The following is a 15,315-nucleotide window of genomic DNA, read 5'->3' on the forward strand; positions in this document are numbered from 1 at the left end:
CTGTTGATTGATTGAAAGGAAAAGGACAATACATTTATTTATTTATTTTACTTATTTAAAGGCTTTTATATACCGATGTTCATGTAATAGTACATATCGTGTCGGTTTACAGAGAACTAAGGTTAGAAATTACAATGAACATAAGGGATACATGAAAGCCTTGGAAAGTTGTGCTAAATTACCAGTGTTTTAGAGAGCTCTAGGAGTGTCCTGGTCAGATAGCAATATTATCTGAAGAAACATTGGTCCTTCTGTGCTGTTTCTGCACATGATCTCACTAGATGTGAGAAGGCAGATGGACAAAACAATTAGGTAGGTTTATTATATACAGAGAGGACTGGTGAAATTCTCGGATCAGCCATACTGGTACTAAAGTCGCTGTTAGAATAGATGCAAGCTCCATCTGGCACCTTGTTCTTGTCGTTTCCTACACTGAAACTAATCTGGTCCCCGTGTCCTTTAAATGCATTATTCTAGGTCTAGTAACATGCAGCACATGCTTTTTATGTAGGACAAAATGGTCTCATTAATGGTTTTTGCATTATACAAATTGCATTGTAATTAGTTCCTGAGGCGTTTAAAACCACCTCCTTGTTAGCCCTATAGATTGGTACTGTTAGTGTCTCCCAGAAATATCCAATATATATTACTTGAGCAGGAATTTGGAAAGGAGACTACCAAAGTGTAATAGGACAGCCATTATTGGAGCAACATAAATTATAACATTAACCTAGAGCTGTCATACAAATGGTTAAAATGAAGAGTTCATATTGCCAAATTAATGCTGGTGGCTTCTCCTAAGCTACTTATTTCTTGATTCTAAAGCTGTGACCTATGCTTCAAAATGGGAGTGGATGGGGGATAAAGGCACAAGATAGATTTGGGAGACTTGTACTCCCTGAGTGGCAAGGCCTTCATTTCCAAACAAGGATAAGCTCTTTGATTAAAAAAAAATAGTAATGCTTAGGAAAGGGCAAACTGCTCATTTGTCAGATCTGATTAGGTTGTTAGGAATAGATACTTTCTTTTTTTTTTTAATTTCAACCAACTATGCTAAAAGTTATCACAACCTCCAACAGATCCAGTTTTCTGCAGGTCCATTGAAGCTTCTAGAATGCTACAGCACAGAGGGAGACTCACCTTTGATAGTGTTAACATCCTGGAATTTTTTGTTCTCTCTCTCGCTCGGCCATAATGCACCATTATGTCACTCCTGATATCTTGATAAGGCTTCACTGCCCACATCTTCCTTACTGATGAGGCATTGTATCTTCCCTCTTGAGTGTTGCAGTATACCTTCTGCTATAGCCAGACATGTCAGTACTGAAGATGTTTGTGTTTGCAGTCAAAGAAAACACCTTAATTGTGGTTTTATAGAAAACATACCAACTTGAAGCTGTCTGTTGTGGATGACGGGATTAACGATGGAGGTTAAAAAAAAAAAAGTGATAGAGCAGGAGCTAAAGAAGAGGCATGCAGTTTCAACTGTTTTTCTTGATCTCTTACAGCTCACTCTTCAGAGCACCAAATCGCGAGTGGCCTTCTTTGAAGAATTGTAGGATGGAGCCCGGTAACATGACTGCTATTGCTCCACCAGCACCGAGCCCTCTCTGAGCAAATGCGCTGTCACCGGAACAGAGAGATCTCCACCTGCTCGGGACTGCTCCCAATTTCAAAACATGCCCCTTGCAGGGAAGACAGCTCCTCCTGCCTCAGCAAGATTGGAGCTCATCAGGAACTGTCAAAAAACCTCCTCTTTATCTTCTGGAAGTTGTATTTGTCCCCTTGTTCATTATTTACTCTTTTGGTATACTATCTCGCTGCATCAATGTGATGACTTATAACTGCTTCTTAAGTCACAGTCCCATTGTCATTTTGTTGGTTTTCCTTTTCAGCATGTTTTCATTAATTCTCTTGTGTTCTAGTTGAATGTCTTCCCTGCTTTACAGGAGCATATGGACTGTGCTTACTACTGGATCGACTTGTGGTAGTGGCTTTGTTACTGTTCTTCATAAGTAGTTACAAAGGGAGGGGTGGAGCGGTGTATGAAGCACAAAGCGATAGCTAGGAGCCATTTTCTGATTCTTTTGGAATAGACTCCCTGAAACTGCTGCTCAGCATTTGCAGTGTGAGTGAACAGGAGGCTGTCCTGTGCCATACAGACGGTGTCGCTGAATGCCAGCAAGGCATGCTGCCCATTCTGGCACAGCCCACATGCAAGACTTTAACTGCTCACTGAACAGGGAGAAATGAAAACTGCAAATGCTTATAGGAGACTGGAAAGTGCATTGGAAGCAACTAAGCCCTCCTCTGCCTTTGAGATAGGCATGGACATGCTCGATGTGATATGGAACTTGGCAGGTGAGAACAAGTAGCAGCAGTATAAACTACTGCGACAACTTTGGTTCCTGTACGTACCCGGATCAGTCCAGACAGTGGGTTGAGCCTCCTTTCCAGCAGGTGGAGACAGACTAAAACTTGCAGGATGCCCTATATCAGGACAGAGCCTATCCTTTCACCCTTCAGTATTCGTCTGTCTCCAGCAGGTGCAGCATCTCCCCTTCGGTTCTCTGCTGTAGGCTAGTCAGCCTCTTCTTTCTCTTTAGGCTCAAGCAAGTACTTCTTTTGATTCTTGTTTTAAAAAAAAAAAAAGGATCTCTGAAGCAAATTTCTGCCTTCTTTAGTGCTTTTCTGTTTTTTGTGTGGGAGACGTCCATCTCCCAGCTCTTGCCCGGCTCAGGGGGGCTTTGCCCCTTTTGCAGGAAGGGGTTCCCTGCATAGTCCTGAGTCCGTGGATGCTTCCAGGTGTGGGACTGATGCTCTCTGGGCCTCGTTCCCCCTCTGGCTGCCGAGAGGGTTTTGAACCCGCTGCTGCGCTCAGTAAAAAAAAAAAAAAAAAAAAAGAGTTAAAAGGTGTTAAACCTTCAATAACTTATTCGCAGCAGTTGACCAGCTTTTTTATTTTTTTCTGGTCAGAGTAGGGCTAGAACCGGCAGTCAGAGAAGCAGAAGGCAGCAGGTTTCCCGCCTGCTCTCTCCTGCTGTGCAGGCTGTCAATCAAGCTTTTTTTCAACTTTTTTTCTTCAGCCGAGGTTTAGCTATGTCCCGACTGACAGCCTGTCTTTCCTGTGGGCTGTCCTCTTCGCGTTTTTCGCATCAGGGCCTCTGCACTGCTTGCCTGCCGGGTGGGGAAGGTCCCTCCTCGGCAGGACAAGCAAATTTAGCCCGGGGCTCCACTCCTCCCGGCATGGCTAGGCCTTTCCCAGGTCGGCAGAACCTGGGAACGGCCGCCATCTTGGATTTTTCATCGGAGCCGATTTCAGTGCTCCCTGGGGCTGGGGGGCCGGATTTTTTTTATTTAACCCCTGATTTGGCCCCCGCGGGTCCCCAGGAGGGGGGTCCTGACCTTCCCTCGCCCCCCTCTCTCCCCCCCCCCCCCCCCCCCCCCCCCCCCCCCCGGCAAATCCAGGGTCCCTTTTTCCGCGGATTTCGTCGTCCTCATGCACAAATCTTATCTAGCTAGCCTGCATGAGCTGGATGAAAGGCCCCCCCCCTGCCAAAAATCCCTCATTCAGCGCCGTTGACCACTGGACTGGCCACGGAGCCTCAGGGACCAGTTCGGGTGCGGGTGGTCCCGGGGGTGCCCCCCCCCCCCCCCCCCGGTGTCTCCCGGGTCCTCGGACCCCGCTGCTTCCTCTGATTCGGCGGATGCCCCCCCTAGAGGGGGATGACCCCAGAGCCCTTCGTCTTTTTCGTAAGGAGGAATTAGAGCCCCTCCTCCCTTTTGTTTTGGAGGAGCTGGGTCTGGAAAGTCCCTCCGTGAATAATCTCATGGCCTCACTCCCTAAGGATATGAACCCAGTTTTGGGAGGGCTCCGGGCTCCGGCCTCGGCCTTTCCCTTCCACCCCATGCTTAAGCTCCTTATCCTGCGGGAATGGGAGGTTCCTGAGGGTGCGCTCCGGGTGGGGCGTGCGATGGATAAGCTCTATCCCCTCCCAGAAGAGGGCTTGGAGCTGTTGTGATATCCATCGGTGGATTCTTATGTTTCTGCAGAGGCCAAGTACAACACGATTCCAGTGGAAGGTTCCATGGCCTTGAAGGATTCACAAGATCGTAAGCTGGAGGCTCACCTGAAGCGCATCTTTGACGTCCTGGCCCTCTGGGTTCGGGCGTCTTGCTGTAGCAGTCTCATGATGCGGGCGGACCTCCAGTGGGTCCAACAGTTACTCTGCACCCGGGAGCTTCCGCCAGGTGAGGCAGAACAAGCCGAACGTCTGGAGGCGGTAATCGCTTACGTGTCAGATGCCCTCTACGATTTGGTCCGTGTGTAGGCGAAGGCGATGGTTTCAGCAGTGGCGGCCCAGAGGCTCCTTTGGCTATGCCACTGGTCGGCTGATCAGTCCTCGAAGACCCAGCTGGGCACGCTTCCCTTCAAAGGTAAGATGCTCTTTGGCGAGGACCTCGACAAGCTTATGGACTCCTTGGCTGACAACAAGGTCCATAAGCTTCCAGAGGACCGCCCTAAGTCTTCTCGGTCCTTCGCGGCCTCTCGCTTTCGCTTCAGGGGTCAGCGTCGCTCCGCTTCTCGCGGGCAGGGCGGTGCTGCGAGGGGGTCTTCTCGTGCGCAGTCCTGGTCACAGTCCTTTCGTGGCAGGCGGCCTTTTTGCGAGGGCCAGCCCGTGCGTACCACGGCTAAACCTGCCACGCAATGAAGTTCAGCCAACCCATTCCTCGGTCCCTTACTTCGGCGGACGCCCCTCCCTGTTTTTCGAGGAATGGGTCAAAATCACGTCGGATCAGTGGGTCCTCGACATTATCAGAGACGGGTACGCTTTCGACCTCGTCAGGGCACTTCCAGATCTCTTTCTGTTCTCCCCTTGCGGCCGGGCCAAGAGGGACGCAGTGGTCCAGACTCTCTCCAAGCTTCTGGATCCTGGGGCGGTGGTCCCAGTCCCAAAGGGGGAAATTGGCGCCGGCCAGTATTCTATTTACTTCACCATGCCAAAAAAGGACTGGTCCTTCCGCCCAATCCTGGACCTCAAGATGGTCAATCGGGCCCTCAAGATCCCCCACTTCCGCATGGAAACACTACGGGCAGTCATTGCGGCGGTCCGTCCCAGAGAGTTCCTTGCTTCCCTCGATCTTGCAGAAGCATATTTTCATATTCCCATCCACCGCGACTACCACAAGTATCTCCGATTCCACATTCTCAACCAGGATTTCCAGTTTCGAGCTCTCCCCTTCGGCCTCGCGACCGCTCCTCGCACCTTCTCGAAGGTCATGGTAGTAGTGGCAGCGGCCTTGCGCCGGGAGGGGATTCTCGTCCATCCCTATCTGGACAATTGGCTCATCAGGGCCAAGTCGGAGACCTCTTGCCGGCGGGCGGTGGATCGCGTCTTGGAGCTCCTTGCCTCTCTCGGGTGGATAGTGAACTTTTCCAAGAGCAAGCTTCAGCCCTCCCAGGAGTTGGAATTTCTGGGAGCACACTTCGACACCCGAGTAGGCAAGGTATTCTTACCTCGGGCGCGAGCCCTCAAGCTGATCGATCAGGTCCAGAATTTGATTGTGCTATCTTCCCCGACAGCCTGGGATTATCTCCAAGTCCTGGGCTCCATGGCTTCTACCATTGATCTGGTCCCCTGGGCCTTTGCTCATATGCGTCCGTTACAGAAAGCTTTGCTGTCTCGTTGGCAACGAGTGTCTGAGCAGTTCCACGTAGTCCTTCCGTTCTTGGAGTCTACAACCGACAAATTACAGTGGTGGCTGTCTCTTCCTCATCTCCTGCAAGGGATGCCTCTTCAAGCTCCACAGTGGACGATAGTAACCACGGACGCCAGCCTTTTGGGCTGGGGTGCGGTCTGCCTTTCTCAGTCCACCCAGGGGACATGGTCCCAGACTCAGTCGCACTGGCACATCAATCTACTGGAAACTTTGGCGGTCCGCCTGGTCCTTCAGGAGTTCCTTCCCCTGATCCGCGGCAAGGCGGTACAAATCCTGTCCGACAACAACACAGTCGCCTACATCAATCACCAAGTGGGCACGCGCAGTCCCCTGGTAGCCTTAGAAGCCAGCCGTCTCCTCGCTTGGGCGGAGCCTCACCTACAGTGCCTTGCGGCTTCTCACATCGCCGGAAAAGACAATGTTCAAGCCGACTTCCTCAGCCGGCAGTCGCTCGATCCGGGAGAGTGGGAGCTCTCGGACGCGGCCATGGCTCTGATAGTGGACAGGTGGGGTCCTCCTCACCTCGACCTCATGGCGACTCTGCGCAATGCCAAGGCCAATCGGTTCTTCAGCCGCTGGAGGGAGCACGGCGCAGAGGGCGTGGATGCTCTGGCTCTACCTTGGCCAGCGGACGTCCTTCTGTACGTGTTTCCCCCGTGGCCACTGGTGGGGAAAGTTCTCAGGAGAATCGAGCTCCACCGGGGACCGGTGATTCTCGTCGCTCCTGAGTGGCCGCGAAGGCTGTGGTTCGTGGATCTCATCAATCTAGCGGTGAACGGGCCCCTGCGCCTCGGTCATCTCCCTCGTCTCCTCCGGCAGGGGCCTGTATTTTTCGACCAGGCCGATCGCTTCTGTCTTGTGGCCTTGCTTTTGAATGGCGTCGCCTGAGGCGCAAAGGTTATAGGGAGGAGGTCATCTCCACTCTGCTGCGAGCCTGGAAGCAGTCGACTTCTCTGGCCTATGTGCGCATCTGGAAAGTTTTTGAGTCCGTGTGTACGGAGGTGGGGAGTCTCTGCGCGCTCCGCCTCGATTCCTTTGATTTTTTCTTTTCTTCAGAAGGGTCTCTCTAAGGGCCTCTCCTTCAGTTCTCTACGTGTTCAAGTCTCGGGGCTCGGCTCTCTCCTGGGTCGGGTGGACAGTCATGCCTTAGCAGCTCACCCTGACGTGATTCGTTTCCTGAGGGGCGTTAGACACCTCCGTCCCCCCTCTCGGGCCACGTGTCCGTCGTGGAGTCTCAACCTAGTCCTTCGTGCTCTCTGTGCGGCTCCCTTCGAGCCTCTTCGCCACGCTACGTTCAAGGATCTTACTCTAAAGACTGTCTTTCTGGTCTCTATTTCCTTTGCTCGCCGTATTTCCAAGCTTGAGACGCTGTCCAGTCAGGAGCCCTTCTTGCGTTCTCCGATTCCGGGGTTTCTCTCAGGACGGTTCCTTCCTTCCTTCTTGCCTAAGGTTGTCTCTGCTTTTCATATCAACCAGTCGGTCGAACTCCCAGCGTTCTCTCCGGAGGAGATTGCGGGTACGGCGGGTGGCGACCTTCGTCAGCTAGATGTGAAACGAGTCTTGCTTCGCTATCTCCAGGTCACCAATGACTTCCGGGTATCAGACCATCTCTTCGTCCTTTGGAGTGGTCCCCTTCACTAGAAAATCACCATGTTAAAACAATCCTATAGATCATTTCATGCCACCATCAATTGAGGACTTAGCCACTGCTTTATTTTCTCCTCCCTATCCCACAGTGCCATGCACAGCAAGAAAATGAGTTGAAATGTCATTTGATTTTCCACTTTCCCCCATGTAGGTCAACAGTGAGCTTATGGACACTTAATCCTGTGGAAAGAACCATTCTTAGCCACCAGCTATTCTGTGTGATTTTTTTTCTACCCTGAAACCTACAGTGTGTTATAAAACTGCTCCTGTGCTGCTGCATACTGTGCCGTTTAATGCAGCCATTACCATATACTCATGTCTAAGGGAATACTGTTAAATAAGCTTACCTATTTCTTAAAGCTGTTATATTTTTAACATATGTCTACAATATTTCATTATTTATTCATTTATGAGCACTTTTAAGTCAAAGTGTTGTACATAGTTATTTATCATAACTATAAAACAAATCCCTTTAAACTAGCCATAGGAGGTAGTGTAGGCAAGTAAAGCAGGAACTTGCTCCTGGTCTTACATCTTTGGAATTAGAGCCCAGGTCTTCAGGCTATACAGCTCCACTAGACTCTGCCATATTTAAGCATCTTTGCCCTCTCAGTGGAGATCCAAGGGTTACTGTGCTATTTTTGTTTTGTCTCTCGTCTCTCTTTGACTGGCAATAGTAATTTGCTTAATGCTGTCTCTTTATTCAGCATAAACCATAGAGAATAGTTCTTTCCCCAAGTTGCATCTGAAAACATAGTTAAGTGAACTGCTCATAGTTGGGGTGCTGGTCATTGAGGGTCGTGCATTAGTCGGCTGTCAAGGAGCAGAGAAACAAAATGCACAAACTACAGCATGAGCCCCACCTCTGTTCTACATTCCCACTGGTGACACCAAACCTGGACTGTGAATGTGGGATACTCCAAATTTACCCCCACTTCAAGCGAGAGCAAGTAAAAGTTGTATATAATAGTTTCAAACAGATTGAGTCTTCTGAATATATTCAAATGGTAAATATTTTACTAGAACATTCTGTAACGTGTTCATCTGGACTACAGTGTTATGTCTGCTGCTATTTAAGAATAGTTCTGCCTTTTTTCTGGTGCATGTTGGCTGCAGCTTGGAAGTGTCGCAGAGGGGAGAGAGGCCAAAGCCCTTCACTACAAATAGAAGCTGTGTGACAACATGCCTACAGAGAGAGAAGCAAAAGCTTAAAATGCTCTGCTCATCAGGTTCTGTAGAAATGGTTTCAGTTGCCTCCAGAAACAGAGATGGAAGAGCATGGTAGCCCTTAAATTATAAGCACCTGAGGCTATGAAGGTCTGTGACTGCATGAGGCTAAGACAGAGTGGAGGTAAAATTAAAGGGCACTCAAAGGACCACACTTGCTTCTGTTGGATATCCAGAACATTGACTGTAAATACAGTAATGATCAGCTGGGGAAGCCCAGTTTGAAAGTGATTATATGCATTAATTGGCTGCCTGAAAACTGCATGCCCACCCCCCATGTAGCTAAAAGTCCTTCTTTTTTTCAGCCAAACTCTACCTGCAGAAAAAGCAGGTGCCAGTGACCTTGCCCTTAGCAAGTTTCAAAGCAAAAATGATTATGCATGTCAAATGTTAGTGCAAAGTCTGCGGGTATAAAGTACCCATCAACTTTATCCCAATGTGGACACTTTTTGAATATTGCCCCTTCTATCTTAGTCCCGATCTATAGTTACTACTCAGAAATGTAATGTTATAGCCACATACAACAAAACTTCCCCTAGAGATATGATGTTGCAGCCATGCTCAAATCACAACCTTTCCAAATCTGTGATGATGCAGCTATCTGCAAAATAATACCTGCCAACCTCATCCTTCATGGTACAGTGTCACAGCCATGTAGAACAGGAACCTGTAAGCAGTAAAGGGAAGATGCATCTCAGTTCAGCTGATCAATTTTGGCAACCACCAATATAAATAGAATACCTTGGTCAATGTGTAGAATAGGCCGAAGTAATAGAGCAACCTTATTCTGCACTTTTACCTATTCCTGCCCCATAAAAGAAATCCATGCTTGGAAGCATCCGAATGCGGGGCTTCAGTACTAAATGGAAACAGCTCCCCCAATCCTTGTTGATGCTTGTCCTACAAGCTGCAGGTAATGAGAGCGCTATAGAACCAGCTCCACAAATGTGAACACTAAGTGCCACATTTATCAAAACTTTTTTCCCCATTCTGCGTTGGTGGGAAAGGTTTTGATAAATTGGGGCCTAACGGTTTAAGAGTCAAGCTGTAGTATAGTTTTTCCGTAGCTTTGTGAATATTCTACTGCGCACAATACTCTGAACACTCTTTGCTGAGGCTGGTGTGAGCTTATGAGCTGCAGTAACCTGTTGTAGGAATTTTATATCTGTCTGTGTATTTTACAGTCTGCAAAACTATGTCTGAAATTCAGATTTGTGAAATGGATCAAGAGTGGTCTGAAAGGGAAAGACACTAAGAACTGAAAATGGCCATTTTTCTGTTGTTAGTAATTGTTACTCTTCACAGAAATGTTTAATCTGTTTTAATTAAAAAAAAAAAAAAAAGCTTAGAAGTAGCTGTTGTGTGGTTCATTTATGTTGGTTTGTAAGATGGAAAAGGAAAACCAGTCACTGTAATCACATAACACCACATCCTGCAATTTTGGTACAGACTCAACTGGATTTTTTACTGACATATCAATAATTGGACCTAGAATTCTCCAAGGACAGTAGGATTGTAGTTCTCACATATGGGTGACATCGGATGGAGCCCGGCTCGGAACTTTGATCTCAAAGATTCTAGAACTTTCAAACATGCCCTACTGAGGAGCATGTGCAGCTGTAGTTATCACCCTGTCCCTGAGTCGAGGCAGTTTCTCAGTCTCTTTTCCACTGAGCTGTGTGGTTACTGTACTCAGCTTTGCTCTTTCCTTACAGTTTTTGTGGTTTTTCGGGAGCTGCAACTGTTTTTCTTTTTCTTTTCCTTACTTTAGCTTCTTTTCAACTTTCTGCCAGCCGCTTAGCGGACCTTGGTCACTGTGCAGCCTGGCAGGGTCAAATTTTATATAATTTTTAATAAAAAAAATACTGCATCTGCAGTGTAATTTCTGTGTCCCCTATCTGCTTTTGTGCCTTTGTCTGGTGCTGACAAGACTGACAGAAGGAAGTCCATGGGAGATCCTTGTAGGCAGCTGAGCCTGGGGACTTGCCTGAGTTCTACCCAGGCAGGAGTTCCATGGCATTTTATTGATCGATCGGCATTGATAGAGACTTGTACAGTGCAGGGATTGAGGACCACATTGTTCCTATGGGGGGAAAAGTTCATCCTCCCCACATTCTAAGGAACCAATCGTCACAGCAGCAGCCCTGGACAACATAGCCTCCCCTCCTGCTTGCCAAAGCTGGCAGTGCAGTCTCCTTGTGAGAGAGAGTGAGCAGTAGCCTAGACAAACAGCATTACTGCTGCACCTCTGGGCCATGCCCAATAACAATTGCCCATGTAGACCCATGCCAACACACCAATGGTCTGATGTATCGATTGTCAGGACCATGTTGGGGCTTAGGTCTGCCATCAAACGCCACAGTTACCCTTGACACCATCGAGCTGCAGGACAACCCTCGACGCCAATTGGGCCATTGAGCACTATGCACACTGTTGGTTGCCCTGGTTGCATGCCCTTCTGTGCCATAGGCATCAGTGGGCACTCGTGTGCCCTAGATACAAACTGGAGAAACAGCATCGAGCCGAGTGTAGAGTGCCATGGGCATTGAAGCGGTGGAATAGTGGTCCTCGATGCCATTGAGGTGGACGACTGCCCTTGATGCCATTGAGCGCCATGGAGGCTATTTGGCATGTTTGCCAGTGAGGCCATTTGTGGCTAGTCTCGCTGTCTAGCACAGCACCAGGGGGCACCAGAATCACCATCGAGCACCAAGTCACCTTTGAGGCTGTCGACCGCTGAAGTACAGCGATCCAGAGAGCCCTCAACCGCCATGGAAGCTTTTGGCCGACATGGACTTTGGGCCTGGGGTGGTCACTGCACTATCGAGCGCCAGGGTCACCATCAACCCAAGGCACCCTGGAGCACTGAGGGTGCGTCAGTGATGCAGAGCCTTTGCCTTTGGGCACCGTGGGCATAATCGGCACTCCAGACCATCAATGCCTTCATGCACTGATCTCTTATCGGTTTCACTGACCCTCAGACATTTTCGGCTTGTGGTGTTTGTGAGTCATCTACGCCTTTGGGTACCGTGTATACCATGGGTGCCTCTCTGCTGTCGACATCTGTAGGAGTTTGGGGCACCATTGATGGTGCTGGATGCTGGTACCTGTGGCTGTCAGAGCCCTGGGTATGGCGTCATTGGTGCCATAAATGAATCCATCGCTTGTGAGCACCAGGACGCTATTGGCATTACATAAGAACATAAGAAAATGCCATACTGGGTCAGACCAAGGGTCCATCAAGCCCAACATCCTGTTTCCAACAGTGGCCAATCCAGGCCATAAGAACCTGGCAAGTACCCAAAAACTAAGTCTGTTCCATGTTACCATTGCTAATGTCAATGGCTATTCTCTAAGGGGTAGATTTTCAAAAAACGCGAATAGGCGTACTTTTGCTGGCGCATCAGGCGCAAGCAAAAGTACGCTGGATTTTAGTAGATACGCGCGGAGCCGCGCGTATCCACTAAAATCCTGGATCGGCGCGCGCAAGGCTATGAATTCTGTATAGCCGGCGCGCGCCAAGCCGCGCTGCCTATCCCCGTTCCCTCCAAGGCCGCTCCGAAATCAGAGCGGCCTTGGAGGGAATCCTCTAACGCCCTCCCCTCATCTTCCCCTCCCTTCCTCTATCTAACCCACCCGCCCGGCCCTGTCTACACCCCCCCCCCCCTTACCTTTCTCCGGGGATTTACGCCTCCCGGAGGGAGAAGTAAATCCCCGCGCGCCAGCGGGCCTCTTGCGCGCCGGGCCGCGACCTGGGGGCGGGTACGGAGGGCGCGGCCATGCCCCCGGGCCGTAGCCACGCCCCCGTACCCGCCCCCAAAACGCTGCCGACACGCCCCCGAAACGCCGCGACGACCGGGCCCGCCCCCCGACACGCCCCCCTCGGAGAACCCCGGGACTTACGCGAGTCCCGGGGCTCTGCGCGCGCCGGTAGGCCTATGTAAAATAGGCTCACCGGCGCGCAGGGCCCTGCTCGCCTAAATCCGCCCACAACCGGGCGGATTTAGGCGAGCAGGGCTCTGAAAATCCGCCCCTAAGTGAATTTAATAGCAGGTAATGGACTTCTCCTCCAAGAACTTATCCAATCCTTTTTTAAACACAGCTATACTAACTACACTAACCACATCCTCTGGCAACAAATTCCAGAGTTTAATTGTGCGTTGAGTAAAAAAGAACTTTCTCCGATTGGTTTTAAATGTGCCCTATGCTAAATTCATGGAGTGCCCCCTAGTCTTTCTACTATCCGAAAGAGTAAATAACCGATTCACATCTACCCGTTCTAGACCTCTCATGATTTTAAACACCTCTATCATATCCCCCCTCAGTCGACTCTTCTCAAAGCTGAAAAGTCCTAACCTCTTTAGTCTTTCCTCATGGGGGAGTTGTTCCATTCCCCTTATCATTTTGGTAGCCCTTCTCTGTACCTTCTCCATCGCAATTATATCTTTTTTGAGATACGGCGACCAGAATTGCACACAGTATTCAAGGTGCGGTCTCACCATGGAGCGATACAGAGGCATTATGACATTTTCTGTTTTATTCACCATTCCCATTCTAATAATTCCCAACATTCTGTATGCTTTTTTGACTGCCGCAGCACACTGTACCGATGATTTCAATGTGTTATCCACTATGACACCTAGATCTCTTTCTTGGGTTGTAGCACCTAATATGGAACCCAACATTGTGTGATTATAGCATGGGTTATTTTTCCCTATATGCATCACCTTGCACTTATCCACATTAAATTTCATCTGCCATTTGGATGCCCAATTTTCCAGTCTCACAAGGTCTTCCTGCAATTTATCACAATCTGCTTGTGATTTAACTACTCTGAACAATTTTGTGTCATCTGCAAATTTGATTATCTCACTCGTATTTCTTTCCAGATCATTTATAAATATATTGAAAAGTAAGGGTCCCAATACAGATCCCTGAGGCACTCCACTCTCCACTCCCTTCCACTGAGAAAATTGCCCATTTAATCCTACTCTCTGTTTCCTGTCTTTTAGCCAGTTTGCAATCCACGAAACGACATCGCCACCTATCCCATGACTTTTTACTTTTCCTAGAAGCCTCTCATGAGGAATTTTGTCAAACGCCTTCTGAAAATCCAAGTATACTATATCTACCAGTTCACCTTTATCCACATGTTTATTAACTCCTTCAAAAAAGTGAAGCAGATTTGTGAGGCAAGACTTGCCCTAGGTAAAGCCATGCTGACTTTGTTCCATTAAACCATGTCTTTCTATATGTTCTGTGATTTTGATGTTTAGAACACTTTCCACTATTTTTCCTGGCACTGAAGTCAGGCTAACCGGTCTTTAGTTTCCCGGATCGCCCCTGGAGCCCTTTTTAAATATTGGGGTTACATTTGCTATCCTCCAGTCTTCAGGTACAATGGATGATTTTAATGATAAGTTACAAATTTTTACTAATAGGTCTGAAATTTTATTTTTTAGTTCCTTCAGAACTCTGGGGTGTATACCATCCAGACCAGGTGATTTACTACTCTTCAGTTTGTCATTCAGGCCTACCACATCTTCTAGGTTCACCGTGATTTGATTCAGTCCATCTGAATCATTACCCATGAAAACCTTCCCATTACGGGTACCTCCCCAACATCCTCTTCAGTAAACACCAAAGCAAATAAATCATTTAATCTTTCCGCGATGGCCTTATCTTCTCTACGTGCCCCCTTTAACCCCTCGATCATCTAACGGTCCAACTGACTCCCTCACAGGCTTTCTGCTTCGGATATATTTTTAAAAGTTTTTACTGTGAGTTTTTGCCTCTACAGCAAACTTCTTTTCAAATTCTCTCTTAGCCTGTCTTATCAATGTCTTACATTTAACTTGCCAATGTTTATGCTTTATCCTATTTTCTTCTGTTGGATCCTTCTTCCAATTTTTGAATGAAGATCTTTTGGCTAAAATAGCTTCTTTCACCTCCCCTTTTAACCATGCCGGTAATCATTTTGCCTTCTTTCCACCTTTCTTAATGTGTGGAATACATCTGGACTGTGCTTCTAGAATAGTATTTTTTAACAATGATCACGCCTCTTGGACATTTTTTACTTTTGTAGCTGCTCCTTTCAGTTTTTTTCTAACAATTTTTCTCATTTTATCAAAGTTTCCCTTTTGAAAGTTTAGCACGAGAGCCTTGGATTTGCATACTGTTCCTTTTCCAGTCATTAAATCAGATTTGATCATATTATGATCACTATTGCCAAGCGGCCCCACCACCGTTACCTCTCTCACCAAGTTCTGTGCTCCACTGAGAATTAGATCTAAAATTGCTCCCTTTCTCGTCGGTTCCTGAACCAATTGCTCCATAAAGCTATCATTTATTCCATCCAGGAAAGTTATCTCCCTAGCGTGACCCGATGACACACCCACCCAGTCTATATTGGGGTAATTGAAGTCTCCCATTATTACTGCACTACCAATTTGGTTAGCTTCCCTAATTTCTCTTAGCATTTCACTGTCCGTCTCACCATCTTGACCAGGTGGACGGTAGTATACCCCTATCACTATAGTCTTCCCCGACACACTAGGGATTTCTACCCATAAAGATTCAATTTTGTATTGTCTCATGCAGGATGTTTATCCTGTTAGACTCTATGCCATCCCGGACATAAAGCGCCACACCTCCTCCCGAGTGCTCCTCTCTGTCATTGCGATATAATTTGTACCCCGGTATAGCACTGTCCCATTGGTT

General features: G+C 48.1%; 1 protein-coding gene across 5 annotated transcripts in view; it reads left to right on the forward strand.

Annotated features, from left to right (window-relative positions):
- Window positions 1–9,931, forward strand: part of NF2 (neurofibromin 2) — a 221,335-nt gene extending 211,404 nt beyond the window's left edge. For 4 of the 5 annotated variants that reach the window (XM_029619386.1, XM_029619384.1, XM_029619385.1 and 1 more), the window contains one exon: window positions 1,509–2,526. Coding sequence is in view for 3 of the 5 variants with exons in the window: in XM_029619384.1 (XP_029475244.1) it covers window positions 1,509–1,559 (51 nt within the window). In the remaining 2 variants the exon portion in view is untranslated. Of the gene's footprint in view, window positions 1–1,508; window positions 2,527–8,484 lie in introns of those variants that run through there. The other variant, XR_003859163.1, reaches the window with a different exon arrangement.
- The last annotated feature ends 5,384 nt before the right edge of the window (window positions 9,932–15,315 follow it).

The sequence above is a fragment of the Rhinatrema bivittatum genome, chromosome 11, assembly GCF_901001135.1.
Source record: "Rhinatrema bivittatum chromosome 11, aRhiBiv1.1, whole genome shotgun sequence".
NCBI lineage: Eukaryota > Metazoa > Chordata > Amphibia > Gymnophiona > Rhinatrematidae > Rhinatrema > Rhinatrema bivittatum.